Raw genomic sequence first — 18,903 nt, forward strand, 5'->3', positions numbered from 1 at the left:
AAAGATATAAAGTTAGATAAACTGAGATTACAAAGTTAATCTACATTGGTATAGAAACGGGGATAGAAACTGACAATCCAATTACGGCTGTTTTCATTTCTAAATTAAAAACATGTATATATATTTGGTGTATAAACGTCACGTAACAGAGAGATCGTATGTATAATAATCTTTTACATAATCTTTTATATAAATGTCGAGAATGAAAAGCAAACGCGAAGACGCATGTTATTAATTGGTTGCGTTTAATAGAAGAAGCATCTTTGCAACTATTGATTCTCGAATAATTCTCTAATTGATTCTCGTCTTTAATTTTTAATTGCTGGATGAAATGTATAATCAATCATAATGAAAAATATTTACAACGGTAAGCAGGTTTTCACAAAGTTTTATTTTTTCTACCATTGTTTACGTGAATACATATCGTACGTGAGTTACAGCACCGATTGAGTGAGAATATTTTTTCGTACGTGTAGAATAAATAAATAATGGAATCTTTTCTAAACTTAACTCACACAATATCGCTTGCCATTTCGTCCCGGCAATGATAATGAATACGATTTTCATACGGGTTGTTGACGCGCGAAAGAAATAATAATGCAAGATTTTAGCATATTTTCTCCTCAGAAAATTCTACGGCCTTTCTATGGCGACGGGTGTTATATATATGCATATAAGGAAGGTAGTATTGCATATATGAACAGAAACAACGCAGGTGGATACGCAAGTTCACGCACAATAATAACGTATGGCTATCGCTATCGCCGCCACCATCGCCAACGGCAAGCGGCGAACGGTATGCAGCCCGCGAAATGTAATGAAACCGCGAAAAATATTTAACTCACGGACTTTCACTCGCACTCATTTAGGACCGTCGACGGAAAAAAGATCGTTACTGCAGGCCGCACCGCGCACGTCGTCCGTGCCGTCTCGTTTCGCCTCCGATCTGGCTCGGGATCGGGATCGGGATCGGTCACTGAAAGATCTTTAAGCAAGATCGCTTTCGCAAATGTCGAAACGTGTGGATGACATTTCCGACCGTTTTGGCGTTCTGAAGAAATTGTCGCGGTTTATGATATATCGTGTCCTTCAAACATGGGATGATCCCTGTCTATTATTGGCAATTCTGTGTAATATATGGACTGTGATAATCAGAGCTTCGCATAATCATCGAGCAATACGAAAAAGTTTTGTCCACGCAGCTTCATTTCGTCTCATATCTCGTTCTTCCGCGTCGATTCAAATTTATTCATTGTTCACGCCGTTCATCGGATCTGCCGCGAAATCAAACATCCGACGCGGGTACTTTCATTTCTAAGTGCGGTCCCAGCAAACGAGAATGGATTGAAATGAATTGAAATGGATTCAAATTTTCGGAAATATTGACTCACGAATGTTAAAATAAATCTTTTTCAATCCTGAATGCATTTTTATACATTTATAGGAATTGCATGGAGCATATCTCTATGTCTTTCAATCTAAAAATAATATTAGCTTTTTCTGTACAGTTCTGTGAATACTTCAATTCAAAATTTTGGAAAATGCAGTTTTTCAATCCAATTGCATCCAATTGAATCCAATTGAATCCAATTGAATCCAAAAAAAAGTATTCGCTATTTTTAAAATACGCATTCGGATAGGAAAAAATTTCAATCCATTTTAATCTATTCTCGTTTGAGGTGTTAACACGCGACAGATTCGAATTGTTGCTTGGAGAACGCAGGAGCGACATTTGTTGCCGATTGCAACACAATCCTACGCGCCGTAGGAGCTACTTGGAACATAAAGAAAGAAAGTGACAATGACTTATGCTGTCGTTGATTAAGTAACAGATAATAACTGCAATAAGAAATGTAGAGAGATTCCTCGTAACGGCGCGGCATTGCGAAAAACAATTAAAGTAATATACGAAGAAAGATACGCGTTTTTTCCTGCTTGCTTATTCTTATGGAAAATACAGAGTATTTCTTTCCGTACGCGGCTCACAAAAAAAATGCGTGCACGGTATAATTCCACGTTTAAACGCGCGGAAATAAGAGGATTCGTATTCGATGAATGCGATCCTCGTTTATTGCCGTGTGTTTTTACGTGTTCTCTGATGGCGTATCGTATAATTATACCTCTCTGTCCTTTTACTTATTCTCTCTCTGTCATCCTTCTACTTCTCATCTCCGTATCCGTATAGAGGACGTGCACACGGATGTGCGAACTTTCACACGCGCATCGTGCCGTAAATTCACTGCCCGCGTTCGCGGCGCGACGGTCCAAAAGAAACTGAAAGACTCGACGTTCGACGAGTGATCAGCGGCACCGAGATCGCCTTCTTTCGTATCGTGGAGATTGTGGGGATCGTCGGGGTTGTATCCTGACCGTTCGTCTTCTTTTGCATGGCTAATTTGTTTATTCCATCTCTTTCATATTTTTTGCTCCCTTTCGCACTTAATCCCCGTTTCGCGTGTTGTTCATTTACGTACTATGATGAAATGACAAAATCTCAATAAAATATTTTGTGTTTCAGACACATTTTTTCCAATATAAATGAATATATGTGTATTTTAATATTTTATTAACAAAACTTGCAGCAATATTGCTATAAGTTCTATATTGTTGGGAAAGTAATGTTGATTAGGACATTAATTTTTGTAATTATCAGTTTGAACGTACCTTATCGAAATATATTATGAATCTCCGAATAATAATTGTTCTTTTTACTATACTTCTGTAGACTCAAATTTCAACTCTCGTTATCTCTTATGTCTAAATATATTCTCATATGATAATTTTGCTTCGGAAAGCATGCGTGTATCTAACTTTCATTTTCTATTTTTTTTCGATTTCGTAACCTTCAATAAATTTACAGTGTTAAGTATATATACTTAAATTTTTCTCAAAAGATATCTTTGATGAGCTGCCTCAAATGCACGAACAATGAATTCCCAACATTTGGGATGACTTCAAATTTTGATCATTAATTTAATTGATTTAATTATCTTATCGAATAACATCTGTATTTTGTTAATGTCAATAGATTTATCTTTTTTTGTAACACAATAGATTTCAATAAATTCGATCTTTTTCTTTGTAACACATGGAAAGAAAAGTATTGTTCGTTTTGTCTCTCGGGAGCTGCTCGAATCGGGGTCGCTCCGAATGAACCCCGTACTTGAAATTGTTAAGAATATGAATTATAATATCGATCTGTTGGTCCCAGCAAACGAGAATGGATTGAAATGAATTGAAATGGATTCAAATTTCCAGAACTATTGATTCACGAGTGTTAAAATGAATGCTTTTCAATCTTGAATTTTTATTCATTTATAGGAATTGCATGGAGCATATCTCTATGCCTTTCAATCTAAAAATAATATTAGCTTTTTCTGTGCACAACAACACAATTGTGAATACAACACAATTGTGTTCAATTCATAATTTTGAATAGGAAATGCAGTTTTTCAATCCAACTATATCCAATTGAATCTAATTGAATTCAATTGAATCCAATTAAATCCAAAAAAGTATTTGTGTTATTTTTTTAAAATACGCATTCGGATAGAAAAAAATTTCAATCCATTTTAATCCATTCTTGTTCGCAGGAAAATAAGCAATTTGTTATTATACGAAGTACTACAATTGATCTCTGCTTATTTGACTTGATATTAAGATTATTGTTAAGATTACACTGTGATGTTTTTTAAAGCTTTTGTTCCTCTTTTGCTTTCTTTCCGATTATAAGTTCTGTTCTAATTAAATGTGACTGGACTTAAATGAATCATGTATTCAATTTATTTAGAAACTTTCAACAGAAATACAGGATTCACATTACGTACATCTAACATTCATTATTATGATGAATGCCGAAATGGTTCATTTCGATCGGTCATGATTCAAAACGAACAATGCTAAAGAATAAATTTAGAGACGGTCAATTGAAGTTTTGGTCGAAGAAAACTTCGACCAAAGCAGCAATTGAATTGGCCAATCCCAGTCGTGAATTTGAAAGTGGAAGTGAGCTCTTAATTGTGATTGGTCGATTTGTGCATCATTTACTTCCTTCGGTCAATGGACGATCGTGATATCGTTGTGTTCCAAAACACGTTGGAAAGCGTCTTTGTCGCCAGAGTCGTCGAGTATACACGTGTATACACGTGTGACGATACTGACAATCGGTGTCATCGATGATAATCTTCAATAATCTTGTGAATGGCTCTTTAGCATTGTTTGGTGAAACCCGGTAAAAACATTAATTCACCTCGTGTATATTTTTTACTCGCGAAAATAAACACACGTCGTCTTATCAGTGATAAAGATGACGTATCTGAGTTCGTGGGAAGAATTCGAAAGAGGCGCCGAGAGGTTATACCTGCAGGATCCGATGAACGTACGTTTTACAAAACTATAAATATAATTTCTTTAAAATCTTTAATGCTGTTTGTTCTTTCGACACTTCACAAAAATCTCTCAATTCGTATATCATGTATATAAGAGATTATGATAACGCATGCCAGAAAAGCTTGTACTTTGATATGTTCTAGTATCAATATGACGTTTTGTACCACTTTGAAAATGCCCACTCATTCAGTTTGTAATTATTTACATAACTGCGAACTAAAGAATGATGACAAAAAAATATATATATTTGTTATAAGGTTTTGTTTAAATTTGTAATGTTTCCTGCATAATGTATAAGATTATTTGTTCCTTTTTCATCAATTATTTTCAATCTTCTTTTGCCTTTTAATATTGCAATGAAAGCATTGAAGAAAGAAAAAAATAAAATATAATCTAGTAGCATATGATGTATACAAAATTGCAAAATAAAGTGCTGTGTATAAATATAATTGAGTGAATAACTATTTAGGTAACATATTGACTTCTCTTTCTGTCTTATTTCAGACTCGATATACGATGAAGTATTGTCACAGTAAAGGAGTTTTATGTCTAAAGTTAACAGATAATCGACGGGTAAGCAATTTTAAATGTATCTTAAGATCAAAGAATGTAAACAGTTTATGTATTTGTTCCTATTATTAAGAACACCAACAATAATCAAAACTGTTTACAGTGCCTCCAATATAGAACAGAAATAGCTCAGGACTTAAAGAAAATGGAAAAGTTCATAGGCAATCTCATGAGACACATGGCATCCAAAGACATTTAAATAAGATTTGTATGTAAGGAATATGTTTATCATGGAGACTAAAACATACTACTTTTATTCAACAATATTTTCTTCTCGCCTCACATGATCCAACGATCCATATCAATTTTAATTAAGGTATGAACGTTATTTTACATGTACAACAGGAGCATATAAAACTGTTTCGTTTTGTATTAAAATTTTATGATTGTTTTGGGTGACTCCGTTGCCTCCTCGTTAATGTTCTGAAACAATCAAATTCATTGTGTATATTAAATTAATATACTATCGATACTATCGAAGATATAATATAAAGAGGATTTTTCAATATTTATAATGTATTAACTTTTTTATATCTATATCCAAAGTGTGTCCTTAAGTGATGCATAATGTATTAGATATTAATAAAGCCAGATACAAATCAAATCGAGATCTGATTTAATACTTGAGTAAGAAAAAGCACAAAGCACAAAAACAAGCACTTACGATATAATGGGTTGGAGAACAGCATCCAGAGTAGTATCAACAGGAGGGTAGATTTCTTGATTTGAAGGCAATTCATAGTGTACCTCTCCCCCTAATTGCAATTGTGTCTATACCAAACAAAACCGTTTTACTAATCTACTATTTAGAAGAATAGTATCATTCCACATTATGTTATTACTTCATAAAATGAAGCTATTACGTGTACTAGCATGCATATACGAAAATGTATCGCTGGAAAGGGTATGCGCGATTCTAATGCCGCTATCTCGGATATTTATGACGTGATTAGCCAAAACTTGTAGGAAACTAGTAGGAAACCTTAGCCACACATCTGTATATAGAAGCACTTGGTGATTTTTTTCCATTAAATTTTTGTTGAGAAGTAAGCACGAATTATATAAAATTCGTGTTTACTCATCAATTTTTATTATTTTTAAGTAGCTGATTATAAAGTAAAATGTGCATCGCTCGATCGTTGCTTATTTTAAAACAAATATTAACAGAGATATGATATAATAAAAATGCGAGCAAACTGGAATACGTACTACGTGAATAGGCTTATTGCTGTCAGCAGAACTTGAGCAGCAACTTGAAAAGTCCTGCGGTGTGCTTTCCCCGAGTCCACTGTCTGCATTATTGCCTATTGACATTCGGTTGCTACGAGTATAATAAAAGTCCTTCTTCGTGCTATATTCGTTTCGAGCTCCGGGATACTTTGCCTCAACTCGATTGGACGTTGCCGACAGTAAGTTATAACTTCCATCACGATAATGCCGCATGTGTCTTCTTTCCCTTTTGCCAACGGATCCGACAGTTCTGAAAGGGAATCTTTGACAGTCTTGGTACCTCAGTCGTTTTAGCGACTAGTAGGTCCACTGTACTTGACTCAGATTGATGCCTGCTTTTCTTTTTTTTTTTGTTTGTTTTAGTATACAGTTAATTTACACACACTTCGATTATATTCTTACGGTGCACACGTTATCAAAATTAACGTAAAATCACAAACTCCATTAATACATTCGCTTTTTTTTTTGTAAACTGTATCGCAGCGCATTTTAAAGCATAACTTTTTGAAGATACAAAGAGATTGTAAAATAATAAAATGCACAAGATGCGCCGGGTACGTGTAGGGAATCGAATGGGATATACGAGGAATGTCATAAGAAAGACTCGGAACATGAAGTGTCCCGAGCCTCGAACGTTGACATCGTCCGTCCTCCCAAATTACCAACATTTATTACACAAATACATGGCGCATACTGTATAATATACATAATGCATGAGAAATAAAAACACACGGATAAAATATGACCCCAGTATGAAGGCGATCGGCACGCATCGCCTTTGAAATTCCATGGAACACAGCCAGAAGCGAATGAGTGCCACAGCTAGGACGTAAAAATAAATAGGTGCGACAAGCAGTTAATCTCACTTATTTATTAAGGATTCGTCATGCTTCAAATAAATAATAAGGGGCATGCTTAAAGTAGATAATATACATGCTCGAAATAAATAAAAAAAAAATACATGCAAGGGGGAAATCAGGATGAGGGGGTAACTAAACAATGACTACGGATCCCGTCTCATCCTCCAATTGCGGAGGATGGTTGTGAAGATTGCAGGCCGTCTTGAGATCATCGTACCTAGGCAGGGACGATGAATCTGTGTCGTCCAATCGAGAATTGTTTGACTGTAAGGGAGATTGCTGTACAGATTGCGACTGTACCACCGTGTAGGATATCTCTCGACGTTGCTGCTCGCTCATTCCACTAGTGTCGATTAGGCCAAATTCCAAGTGTCTGAAAGAATATGTTATACTTTTAATTCTCACGATCGATAAATGTCAGCAGTCATAAAAGCATGGACTAACAAAAATAAAATTTGTTCAGTAAATTCAAATTGCAATTCGTATTAAAGAAAAAAATCTATGTATGAATTGTTTTTTGCGGTCAGTGTAAGCCTGCAAATATGTCGTAAAACTACGACGGTAACATTCATAGTATTTGAGATATATAATATATTTACTTTCGAAGTTCATCCGGCAATGGTTGTTTTTGAGAAGGGCTTCGATGTCTGCTTCTGTGTCTTCTTCTGGGTTCCGTGTGACTCACCTATGGCATATTAATCAAATATCATAAACAAGATAATCTTGTGTAGCGATCGCGAATAATGATACTTACAATAGCTTTTTGCACACCTTCTCCTTTTCGTTTCTGCGCCTCTCTCCATTGCGGCTCCGAATCTACCAACTCGTGTCTACTGTGAAAAATAATATATTAGGATTAAGTTAGCATTTATTGATCTAATCTAAAAGAAAAAATTCCTCCTGTATAGAAAAGAAATTCTTTTATTAAGGAAAAATGTATGCAAAAATAATGATGTTAGGAAAGATTAATGAACCCGTTATTGATGGGAACAAGACTCATTATAATCAAACTGCTTTAATTACACACTAATGCTTATAAGGGTTCGTGATTTGAATTCATCAAGGAGGTACTTTATTTACGAAACAATTATGAGAACGAGATGTTATCGCGATGAGAGAGAGAGAATGTAACGCTACGTAACTAAAGTTAATATGTAAATGTACCTAGAGGAACGAGAGTTTCTGTGTTTTCTGCGATGTTTTCGATGGCCGGATCTCGTATCTGAACCTCTCGAAAGCTCAGACTCGCAATCGGAATGTCTGCTATGTCGACGATGACTATGACTATGACTTCGTCTACGGTGACCACTTCGACTATGACTATCCCCCGAACTTTGACTCTCCACCGAACTGCTCCGACGTTGAAGTCTACTTAGGAGCTACGTCGACAGACAGCAATTTATTAGGCAGTTCAGATGCGGAAACTTTTATATAATGCACTGCGCGAATATGTTTGACCCGTCAACAAGTTGATTCTTTTGTTTATTATGATTACCCGGTTTTTCACCATCTGATTAACTTGATAAAGTTAACTAAATAAAAAACCAGGCTTAAGCCATACGCATATATATAACGTTCTCATTTAAGTAAATGTTGTGATCAACTTTATAGTTGAATTAAGCATAGATTTATCATTGATATACAGGCGAATATAATATAATCATCAACTAACCGCCGGCGCCGTTCCCGCGGAGCGAACGGAGCGAGGACTAGACGAGGTGTAAAGGCCGCGAGGTTGACTCTGCGTCCACGGCGCGCTTCTTGTGCTTCTCGGACTCGATGTATTTATCTGTCTTTGCGTATTGCACAGTATATTACCGCTGGATGGATTGTTGCTTGGATTTGAGATTACGGTGACGGGTGTTTCAACAAACGAACCGACCATTTCTTGACCTTCAACGACTCGTCTCTGCGCTCTTCGACTGGGAGTCCTTTGAAACGGCGGTGGATTTCGTCTAATGCCCGCGTGCTTTTCCAAAGTAGATGGAGGACTGTACGAATGAAAGCGAGAGTACGGACTAAGGGGTGGTGGACCGGTCGCCATTAACCGGAAAAAAGCTTGATGTTCCAAGCAACATTTCCAGAGGTGACGACAGGCTCCTTTCGATGGTGTTTCGAAGCCATGCGTTCTCTCCTCAGAATTTTTTTCGCTTACCCTTAGCATAAAGTATCTGCCCTGAAAATTGATGCATTCTTTTTGGCATTTCGTAAAACAAGAAAGAAATATGAAGGAAAAATCAATATTTGGCAGTACTGTGTCATATTCTTATGCGTTTCAATGTTTTATTGTAAAATCAGGTTTCGAATTTACTTGAGAATTAAGCACTTAAAGAGAAAGAAAGAGAGGCAGCAATTTTAGCGAGTTAATAACACTGCAGAAATTATAAATTATACCTTATAGTAGATTTTATTTATTCGAGGCCAGTAATAATTTCCCACTTTGGTTTTGTTCCGTAACAATATTATTCCACTCGGTGTTAGACCCAGAAAATATTCCACACTATCCTCACCCTACGAACGAAAGTTACAATATTGCGAGATTAATGCATAATCGCGGCATTAGTCATGTCGACATCAATAACACGCTTACGTACCAATACGGGATGCAAATCTACCCCGTACATTTCCAGCCACTTCACTTTATCCAAATAATTTAATTCCGCTGCTGAAGGTAATTGTCCTCTGAAAAAAATCGCAAATATATGCACATTCAAAAATTAAATTTACATTTTTCTGCTACTTACATAAATAAAATATCACTAATATAATAAAATAAATATATCAATTGTTTAATCTTGCTAACGCGAAAAAATATATGGTTCTTTTAAAATTTTTGCATGATTCGATTTTCTATTATAATATTTTGTTATAAGGACTCGAATCAGTACTTTATAAATAAGATATAAGCTATAGACTATGGATAGTCACAATGTAGACACTTCATCGTAAACACATCGGACAGTTTTAATGCACATTATTCGAATTTTAAACATCACGGTTGACATACATAAGAGTTTTGTGAATCTCTACTATACGATTCTCCAGTTCCGTGGTTTGGTTGGCGAGAAATCGAAATTCGGTGACGTATCCGGGCGAGTGTCGTCTAGGATCATAATCTCCAAGTTCCGCTGAAATAACAGCACATTATTCTCGGACGTGAAAGGAAAAGTAATTATTTATATCGCATGGAGAGAAATATGCGCATCGATTTGGAGTTACGTCTACTACTTCATACAAAATCGTCTCGATAAGCTCGAATATAAAAGATCATATTGCGGAAAAAATATTGTTGCACAAAATAAATGATGATAAAAGTATTGCCAAAATGCAATTTTATTGCTATATCACTGCGAGAAAAGAAGCATGTTTTTTTCTAAAACCACTCTATTTTCCGTTTCTCTTTCTTCTCCTTATGCTTTTTTCCGCCATATACGTACATTATAGTTGAATAGAGAAAAGAGGATATTCATTTCGTCTCTTTTGATGGCAATGAGATGCAAACATGGATGTATTTCAGTTTGCCTTCTCCTTTTTTTATCTTTGAATCTCCCCAACAGATAACTATAACGAGTGGACCACCGGTGTGTGTTCTGTTTGCTCGCGTTTAGCTGCGTCTTACCATAAATAAATATACATGTAAATTTTTCTATTCTCTACATCTATTGCGAATGCTACCTCTCTCACGTAATTTTAATACTTTATTTGCTTTTTTTTTTACAAAGATGAATGGCATTCGAGTGTGCGCAAGAAATAAGAAGCGTGTGTGTATTTAATATACGCTTTGATAAGAGGTAACATATCTTACATTGGACAACGTAGGCTCCCAATTCTGCGGCTAGATCAAAGGATACGGGCAGTCTTCCTTGCAGAATATCTTGCTTTATTTGGAGAAAGAATTGATACCTGTGGAATATACAAGTCAGAAATGATTCATCATGCTAATGATTTCTCCACCTCCCTTTCTTCACTTCGTTGTAAAAACGATCTTAAATAGAAGACAAGGCCAAGGCGCGTACCGGAAAGTATCGAAGTGGAAAATATAATATAATTTTTACGCGTTTATCTTACGTGCTACAGAACGCAAGAATCAAGTAGATAGGTAGAGTATAGAACGGTAGAAGTACGAGCGGATAAGAAACACCGCGAAACGCTGACGCGAGCCACGAATCGTATACGCGCGTGCATGTATGTATGTACGTAAGGGCGCTTCAAGAAATTCGACGCACGTGGAATTCTCGTGCGTCCGCGATGTACCGTGATGTCCCTGGAATTTCCTGGAATTTCGAGACACCGAGCGTGAAAGGATCGTTTGCACGGCAGCGTGACATCGAATAAAAATCGTTCGTATTATCCACATAACGTGCCCGCTGCGGAACGAACTCTCGCGATGGTTTTTCTCAATATTCTCTTCCTTGTGTCAATTCAAAAAATATATCCTGTTGTCATCGAAAAGCCGTTTCTATATACCAATGTAAATTAATTTTAATTTCGGTTCAGTTTACTTTTCATTTTTTTTTTAATTCCAAGAACTGGAAGAGATGAAGTGTAAATCAAGATTAAAGTTAATCTACACGTCTTATGTTTCTTAGTGGAAATGGACACGAAATGAGAACATTTAGGATGTCACAAACGAGCAATCAAAGCTTTAAAAGAAGATTCGCTCGTCAATAACAAAGATTGTAGAAATATATGCGAGGCAAGTTATCGCGTAACAGAATATACTTTTGAAGAAGATAAATATTAAAAAAAAATTATTCAAATAGAAGCGTATGTCTCCTTGAACAAAGATTCGGAGAAATACCTGGTAATTTCTTCAATGAGCTTGCACGGATCCGCCGCATAAAATTTCACACCGAAGTAGAGAGTATGAACATCCGATCCAGGATCTCCTTTATGAATCTTCAGTTGCTTGCCGAGTTTTTTGCTTTGATCGAGCCATTGCTAAAATGTGTATATATTGTACGTAGACAATTACGATGTTTAGCGGAAAATTATTTTAATATCAGGATTCGCATATTTTAGCACAGTGCAAATTGAAAATCTCGATCTCGTATCTTAAATTATGTCGCTGGATAATCAAAAGTAATTTGTTACAAGATTGTAAGATAAAATAAATTGTATCCTACCGTCTGATTCCCGTGATCGAGATAGCGTAACCCGAAATAAGAAGTTTCCAGCAAGTTAAGGTGCTTGAACACTCTATCCAACAATTCCTGGCCCAGGTTCGAGCTCTGGAAAACGTATACGTACTTACTAACACCGAAGATAAGTATGCATATACATAATAAAATGCATTATTAACTCTTCGAATTTTATACAAGTGCGAGAGAGTGCTTGTTGCACGATGGTTAAATCACCCCAGTGAGATTAAAATCAGAAGGACGGTTTCCCACTGGTGTTGCGAACCGTGACGTTCATTCGTTTGTTTCCTCCCCGAGGGAAACAAACGGGATCTCTCGAATGGATGTGTTTTTCATCGTTAGGTTTTACACGCTTGTTATTATCTTCCCATTTCGCTCCGTGATTTATGCGTTTCGACGATACGCGACGCTATAGAAGCAAATACATGAATCTAACGCGTAAATGTATCCTCTCTTTTTTTTTTAGCAAACGTAAAGTGCAGTGAGGGAAGCGATCGATAGAGATTAGACCGGACGAGTCGATAAACGAAAGGAAACGCGAAATACGTGCGGCGTAATGAAAGTGGCAGACGTTTAACAATACAGCGAGAGAAATCGCCGAGGAGAGCGATGGAAGAGACGGAAGAAGGAGGAGAAGAAGACGAAAGACCTCGCCCTTTTTCTTTTGCCTAAGGCTTAGAAGAGTCGAGTATAGGTTCAGGAGATGGGTAATCATCTCCAACTTGCGTGTTCCGAACGATCCTTGTCCTTTTTTTGCTCATTCCTCCTTTATTTCTCTCTCTCTCTCTCTCTCTCTCTCTCTCTCTCTCTCTCTCTCTCTCTTCTCTTTCGGTCGATTATTCCAGTGAGTATTCTTTCATTTTTCATGTACGGTGTAATTTAAACATTTATTTAGGCATTCTAATCTTTCCCGCCTAGAGCTTGTTGTGGGAATCGAAACACCAACCGGAGATTGACTGGTCCCCGCGAAGACCAGCTCCGAGAAAGATTGCTTTGCGATAAATCGCTCGGAATATCAGGGCCTCTTTACCGGACGATCGACAATTCTCTCATTGTCGAAGACGCCAAACCATACAAATATGTATAAAGAGAAACGGAAAATATAGATTCCGTAAAACAGGAAGAAGAGTAGTAATAAAAGGATAGTTGCAAAAATAGAAATCACGTCCTTGACAAACGATACATCATGAGAGAGAAAAAACGGTGACAGCAACCAGCTAACTCGCTTTGTACAGAAGATTCATTTCTGCCTCCAGGTATATCGTGATCAGATACGGTAACGTCAATGAAAAGTATAGCAACGATCGTGACAGGAGAAAAGGAAAAAGAGAAAATTGTTATACCGCCCGCGGCGGGTACTAAGCGCCATTTGTGTAATTGGACGTCGAAGAAGCAAGGAGGTGATTTCGACGGTGCGAGAATGGTAATGTTACAAGAATTCAAGGAATTCCTACGCAAACGAGGTTGCATTTTGTCTGTTACTTTTTTTTTTGTTTTTGGTTTCTTTCCTCCCGGAGATAAGAGCTCCGATTATCACGGGATTGATATTTCGCAAGTATCTATTAAACTAAGGACAGTGGAGTTTAGAGGGTTACGTGTCGCGTTACGTTGATGTTGAGAATAAATTTGAGGATATCGATAGGGTGTCCAGCAGATGTCTCGAATGAAAATTCTCGTCGATTCTCGGGGAACCGTTCTCCGTATCTCGCAGAATTTTGATGCCTTATGCTAATTCCATTGAAATTGCTACCGCGACGATGGAACGACGCGGGGTATCTGATTCTGCTGGAAAGAAAAAGAAGAAAAAAAAGTTACACACGTTTATCTGGTCGCACTATCTTGACGTATGGTCATTCTTTCGCGCTATTATGCCGCAATTACGGGGAGACTGGTTCTACGACTGACGGTATAAAACCGGAAAGATATACGGATTTGGATACCGGTGTAACGATAGCGCGTGATACCACCTATGCATATCGCACTTATCAATGATCGTTTCCCCCTTCGTATTTCTCGGTTGCATCTTCGACATTTTGTAACGACCTTTTTTTCTACTTTCATGCATCATTTGATTACACCAGGATATTGACGATTGGATCATCGTTTCTAATATATGTTTCCTTCGATATTTCTTGAAACGGCAGTTTCTATCGTAGTCGTTTCTTCTTGAACGTATATCATTGCTTTGTGTATGTGTGTTGAGTGTATTTGCCTAAAAAATTCACGAATATGATGGATACTATTCGCTATCCGGCATAATCATTGGGGATCAACTCAACGTTCGATATCCCTTCTCGAGGAACAAAATCTTCTCGTTTTTAACACGCCCTACTGAATTTCGATTTGCGTTCGGCCTTACGGGCGTTACACGTATATGCGATACACACAATGAAAGATTCGTGCTTATACAGGTCCGGAATGTTAATCGACAAAATGAGCTAGATGGTGAAAGGGAAGCGGCGAGAGGATAAGAGGAAAAGAGAAAGAAAGGAAGAGAGAGAGAGAGAGATTTCGAGAGGAAGAAAAAAGAAAGAAGGGGGAAAGGGAAACGGGTAGGTTGAAAAGACGCGAGAATTAGTGTGCGGCACGGCTGTCGGCCGTCGGCGGTCGGCGATGCGGAGGAGGTATGGCGTTACCACCGTCGTGGCCGTCGTGGCCCACGGTGGCCCACCGCCAATTTTGGCATATCGTCTAATAACAGAGAAGACCGAAGGAATTCCGGGTATACCCCCCTGAGATATGTACGCGCCTCTTCTCGTGCGCGGAGCCGCCGACAGTCGGCCATAACCGGGCATAACCCACCGTGGCACGGTGCCGGCGGGCACGAGTAGTCCGAGGGCACCGAAACAACCATCCAGAAACGGACTGGGAAAGAAAATGTGCTATTAATTCACTAAATTACAACTTGGCTACGCGCACGAATTACGGGATAGGGTAAAAGGATTACGCCGCATACCTTCATCCGTACCAACAGCTCGCGAATATGCTGAATCGTACTCTCGATGAGGACGATATCGCGCGCACGCACGCGACCGGCAGTCGTCCTGCGTCTCTAAAGAGAATCAGTGATGAGGAAAGGACGGTCAATAATAGCTAGAAAAGTTGGAAAAAGTTGATCGAGGTCGAAGATGATCGAGACCCGAACTTACCAGGATATCCTGCAGTAATTCGTGCTCGTCCAGAAGAATCACCTTGCAATGCAAAAGACGGGGCCTGTTGCTCCTGGTCGGCCTGAGTCCAGGGCATAGCCACTCTACCACCATCGCTTCCCTCCTTCCTTGGCCAAGGATTCGATTTTGTATATACCTGCGCTGACTCTTGCGTTTATCCACTCGTACTCGGCGCGTTTGGGTTAACGCTCATTCTGAAAATACATACAAACGTTCTTCCTGTCGCTTTCAATTCGCTTTGAATTAACATAAGCTGCAATGTGCTTTATGAATAGTATTATATATTATAAGGTACCAGCGCAATAAACTGCAACTCAATCAAGTAAAAATGTCAAAAGTGCAAAGATCACGGATTCTGTCCCTCCGCATTCCTTATCACACCTAGACGTTTTACATTAATATTAATATAATATTATATATACGAATAAAAAATTCGATCGATAAAAAGTCTGATGGATAGGAATGAATATCCACGAGAAGCTTTCAAGAGAGGCTCTGCTATCGCGTTTAAGATTCTACGATTTTCCGCGTGGATGTTATTCCAACGACAGTTGGAGAATATGAAACTGTCATAAATAGCGGTGATCGGCCGGACGGTGTTCACCGTTATACTTTATAGTTACCGCTTGAATGGTGAACGATCTGTAATGGGCATAAGTCTCGGCGCTTCGGCGTGATAATATGTATCAGACACTCGATCGTTCTGATTGCGCGTCAGTAACTTGAAGTCGCGCGCATCTTATTGATGAGGAAGGAGAGACTATGGAAAAAAGTAGATACAGATAAATAAAATAAATAGAAAATATCTCGCATTTGTATGAAATATGCTCTCGAGTCTCTCGAGAGGAGGCGGCTCCTATTACGCGGGTAGTTGCGGAGGAGTCTCTCGAAACGTATAGCGGTATAAGTGAACCGACATTCGCCGTTCGAGAATCGAGAGACACGTGGCGTCTCGCAACGAGAGACGGGCGGGGATTCAAGTACACCTTTTGTCCTCGCGTGTATACGAGCCGTCGCTTGAGAAAAATGCCCGTACACACAATGTGGCCCAAGTGTGGTGCGAGTGCCATTGAACTCGGTGAGGAGCGGAGACGTACGGGCTTTGCGTAGTCGCGTCGAATGGAACTGGTTTCGAATCCAGAATCTCTCTCGCAATCGCGCTTGATATAGGAGAGATAATAGAAGCTGATGAACCCTTTGGCCCGATTAAACGATTAACGGGGACGGCATCGCGGCTTTTTTCTGATAAGAGCAAACAGGAAGGAAGGAAGGAAGAAGCTTTGCCGAACGTTTGCTAATGTGATCGATGTCTTGGGCTCTTAAAAAAAAAAAGAAGAAAAAGAAATCGGCATATATTATACTCTCGATACACAGTTAAGATACTCGTGTCCATTTTAATTTAGATTAACTTTAATCTCGATTTATTTATTATCCTTTTTTAATTTTAGGAAAAAAGTATACGTATTAAATCGAAATTTAAATTGAAATCTATATTAGTAGAAATAGACTGGTAAGAAGTAGGAAGATAAAGAGTAAATTAAATCGAGATTATAGTTAATCTATATTGATAAACACATAGACATAAGTAAGAAAACATACAAAATAAGTTAAACGAGATTAATTTACATTAGTAGAAATCGACATGAATAATCCAACGGTGCATTCGGAAGTATATATTACACGTCGATCTTTTTCTTCTTTTTTTTTAATAAACATCAGTAAAATATTCACGTAAATATAAATACGACGAGTAAACGAAGTTTCCCTTTCTTTCTCTTTCTTTCTTCGTTCCTTTTTTGCTTTTCTTCAAGTGTCGTGTTGACTACCGCCGTCTAACGATCGGTATATTAGCATAGAAATTCTCGCAACACCCGAGGGTCATTATTTATCTCGTAGATATTCCGGTGATATGAAATGTTCTTGTAGATGAAAAATATAGTTAGATGTTTTTTTTCCACTTGACTCGCCTTCCCTTTCGCAATCCGGCATTCCGACGACGTCGTCTAATTAGCGTGTGATTTGCATCGCGTGTAAAAACACGCGTGACTCTTTCACTGAAAAAGTATTTTCTGACGCATACTTCCGGCCTCGCAATTGAAAAGAGAACGACGCGAGAGACAGCGATGGCTAACAATAACAATCCTTTTTTTATTGAAATTACTGTAAAAAATAAATAATTGTCGAGTCAATAATTTTATGGCACAATGAGCTTTGAAAAATTTTCATATTATGATTCAACATTTGTATAATAATAATAATAATAATAATAATAATAATAATAATAATAATAAATTATTACTTATTAAAATTTGTTTCCTAGTTGGGTAACTATAAAGACAGCGTGAAGAAGATGACAAAATAATTACAATTCTCATTCGGTTGCATTTCTACTCCGTTTTTCTTGTTACTCGACATTCCTCGATATTGTTTCCATTAAAACTTGATTAATGTAAGCAACAGATTAATAAATGTATCCTCTTTGTGAAATTCGAATTTCACAAACAACGTTTTCTACAAATAAAACGTTATATTATAGTTTCACAATTTATAACATTTTATAAAAATTTTATAAAATTAAAAATCTTTCGGTTTTTATTGAAAACTGTTTCAATCCGATATATGCTCCTTGGAATTAAAAAATGTTTTCGTTTTAGACAAACGTACTTCCACTTCTCTCTATTCATACACATTGCAATCAAACGTCTCGCGTAAAAATAAAGACGCGATTAAAACGTCGTAAAAGAAGGTAAATAAATAAAAAAAATGTCAGGTATCCAAGAATTGCAAAGTACGCACCTCCGTACGTTGCGATTTACGTTCAGAAATGTCGCGTGATGGCTTGGTGGAATCGGTCGGCACTTCCGGCACTTTTCGACACTCGCAGCACTTCCGGTACCAACTAGAACCTTGGGATCGTAACGCAAATTTTCTTTATTGTATACTTATATCTCGTGGAACGTACCAACGACCGGCATGTACATGTAGAGAATGCGCGCGTAAGAAAGAAAGAAAGAAAGGAAGGAAGGAAGGAAGAGGAAAAAGAAGAAAAGGAGCGGCGTCTTTTCTTTATAAACACGTACACTTGCGTTTCACTGGGTGTGCGCACCAGCACGTATAAAGTACGCTGTACGAGGCGTTCGGTACTGTTCGGTACGGACTACGTCCGTCGAGTCAAGTCAAGCGGAATCAAGTCGTCGTCATTCGGTACCGCGCGTGTGCGATTGGGGCATGATCGTAGATACTTTTATCGGCGATCGGCGATCGTCGATCTCGCGCGTCTCTTGGAGGCGCGATACCGGGAACTGAGAAATCGTACGCGATCCGCGGCGCGTACTCGCGCCGATCGTGACGTTCGCGACGGAAAGGAAGACTCGCGAGTCGCGATTGACAGTTCCGCGTATTTCAACCAACTACGAAGTCGCATCGCGTTGCGCGATGGACGCGAGAGTTTTCAAGTTGTTCGGCGCGGCGCGGCGCGCAGCGACGCGGCCGACGCGAGCCGAAAAGACGTCGTCGGAAGTCGGGAGTGGTCGGGACTGTCGG

At 38.2% G+C, this 18,903-nt stretch overlaps 2 protein-coding genes and 1 long non-coding RNA gene across 12 annotated transcripts; 2 read left to right on the forward strand and 1 right to left on the reverse strand.

The window, feature by feature from the left end:
• The first annotated feature begins 4,087 nt into the window (after positions 1-4,087).
• Srp9 (signal recognition particle 9) lies at positions 4,088-5,563 on the forward strand. Its single transcript, XM_011067278.2, has 3 exons — positions 4,088-4,378; positions 4,894-4,962; positions 5,063-5,563. Exons 1-3 carry the CDS (start codon positions 4,307-4,309, stop codon positions 5,156-5,158), a joined length of 237 nt encoding a protein of 78 aa, XP_011065580.1. The 5' UTR covers positions 4,088-4,306; the 3' UTR covers positions 5,159-5,563.
• Positions 5,184-18,788, reverse strand: LOC105152811 (band 4.1-like protein 4). 10 transcript variants are annotated; one of them, XM_087403614.1, is made up of 19 exons: positions 18,157-18,783; positions 17,660-17,871; positions 15,984-17,520; positions 15,340-15,554; positions 15,147-15,242; positions 12,176-12,280; positions 11,851-11,990; positions 10,855-10,952; positions 10,057-10,177; positions 9,644-9,731; positions 9,444-9,560; positions 8,722-9,225; positions 8,214-8,428; positions 7,804-7,882; positions 7,649-7,734; positions 7,267-7,422; positions 6,169-6,439; positions 5,624-5,730; positions 5,184-5,382 (listed from the first exon to the last, which is right to left on the reverse strand). In XM_087403614.1, exons 4-19 carry the CDS (start codon positions 15,451-15,453, stop codon positions 5,340-5,342), a joined length of 2,340 nt encoding a protein of 779 aa, XP_087259740.1. In that variant the 5' UTR covers positions 15,454-15,554; positions 15,984-17,520; positions 17,660-17,871; positions 18,157-18,783; the 3' UTR covers positions 5,184-5,339. The 10 variants fall into 10 exon arrangements, with proteins under 10 accessions (XP_087259740.1, XP_087259741.1, XP_087259744.1 ...); XM_087403615.1 differs by lacking the exon at positions 15,984-17,520; XM_087403618.1 differs by lacking the exons at positions 15,984-17,520; positions 17,660-17,871 and having other exon boundaries at positions 7,804-7,879; positions 18,157-18,784.
• Positions 12,287-15,068, forward strand: LOC147910502 (uncharacterized). Its single transcript, XR_015544294.1, has 2 exons — positions 12,287-13,034; positions 13,109-15,068. It is a non-coding gene; the product is annotated as an uncharacterized LOC147910502 (long non-coding RNA).
• Positions 18,789-18,903: the final 115 nt, after the last annotated feature.

This window comes from Acromyrmex echinatior, chromosome 2 (genome assembly GCF_024713525.1).
Source record: "Acromyrmex echinatior isolate Ae372 chromosome 2, ASM2471352v2, whole genome shotgun sequence".
Classification (NCBI taxonomy): Eukaryota; Metazoa; Arthropoda; class Insecta; order Hymenoptera; family Formicidae; genus Acromyrmex; species Acromyrmex echinatior.

Excerpts from the sequence above, each read along its gene's own strand:
- Srp9 (XM_011067278.2), top strand. The coding sequence starts at position 4,307 with ATGACGTATCTGAGTTCGTGGGAAGAATTCGAAAGAGGCGCCGAGAGG. Across the intron at positions 4,379-4,893 it reads ACCTGCAGGATCCGATGAAC|ACTCGATATACGATGAAGTA; the intron begins GTACGTTTTACA and ends GTCTTATTTCAG. Across the intron at positions 4,963-5,062 it reads AGTTAACAGATAATCGACGG|TGCCTCCAATATAGAACAGA; the intron begins GTAAGCAATTTT and ends AACTGTTTACAG.
- LOC105152811 (XM_087403613.1), bottom strand. The coding sequence starts at position 15,453 with ATGGTGGTAGAGTGGCTATGCCCTGGACTCAGGCCGACCAGGAGCAAC. Across the intron at positions 9,561-9,643 it reads TAGATTTGCATCCCGTATTG|GGTGAGGATAGTGTGGAATA; the intron begins GTACGTAAGCGT and ends TTTCGTTCGTAG. Across the intron at positions 5,731-6,168 it reads GCAATAAGCCTATTCACGTA|ACACAATTGCAATTAGGGGG; the intron begins GTACGTATTCCA and ends TGTTTGGTATAG.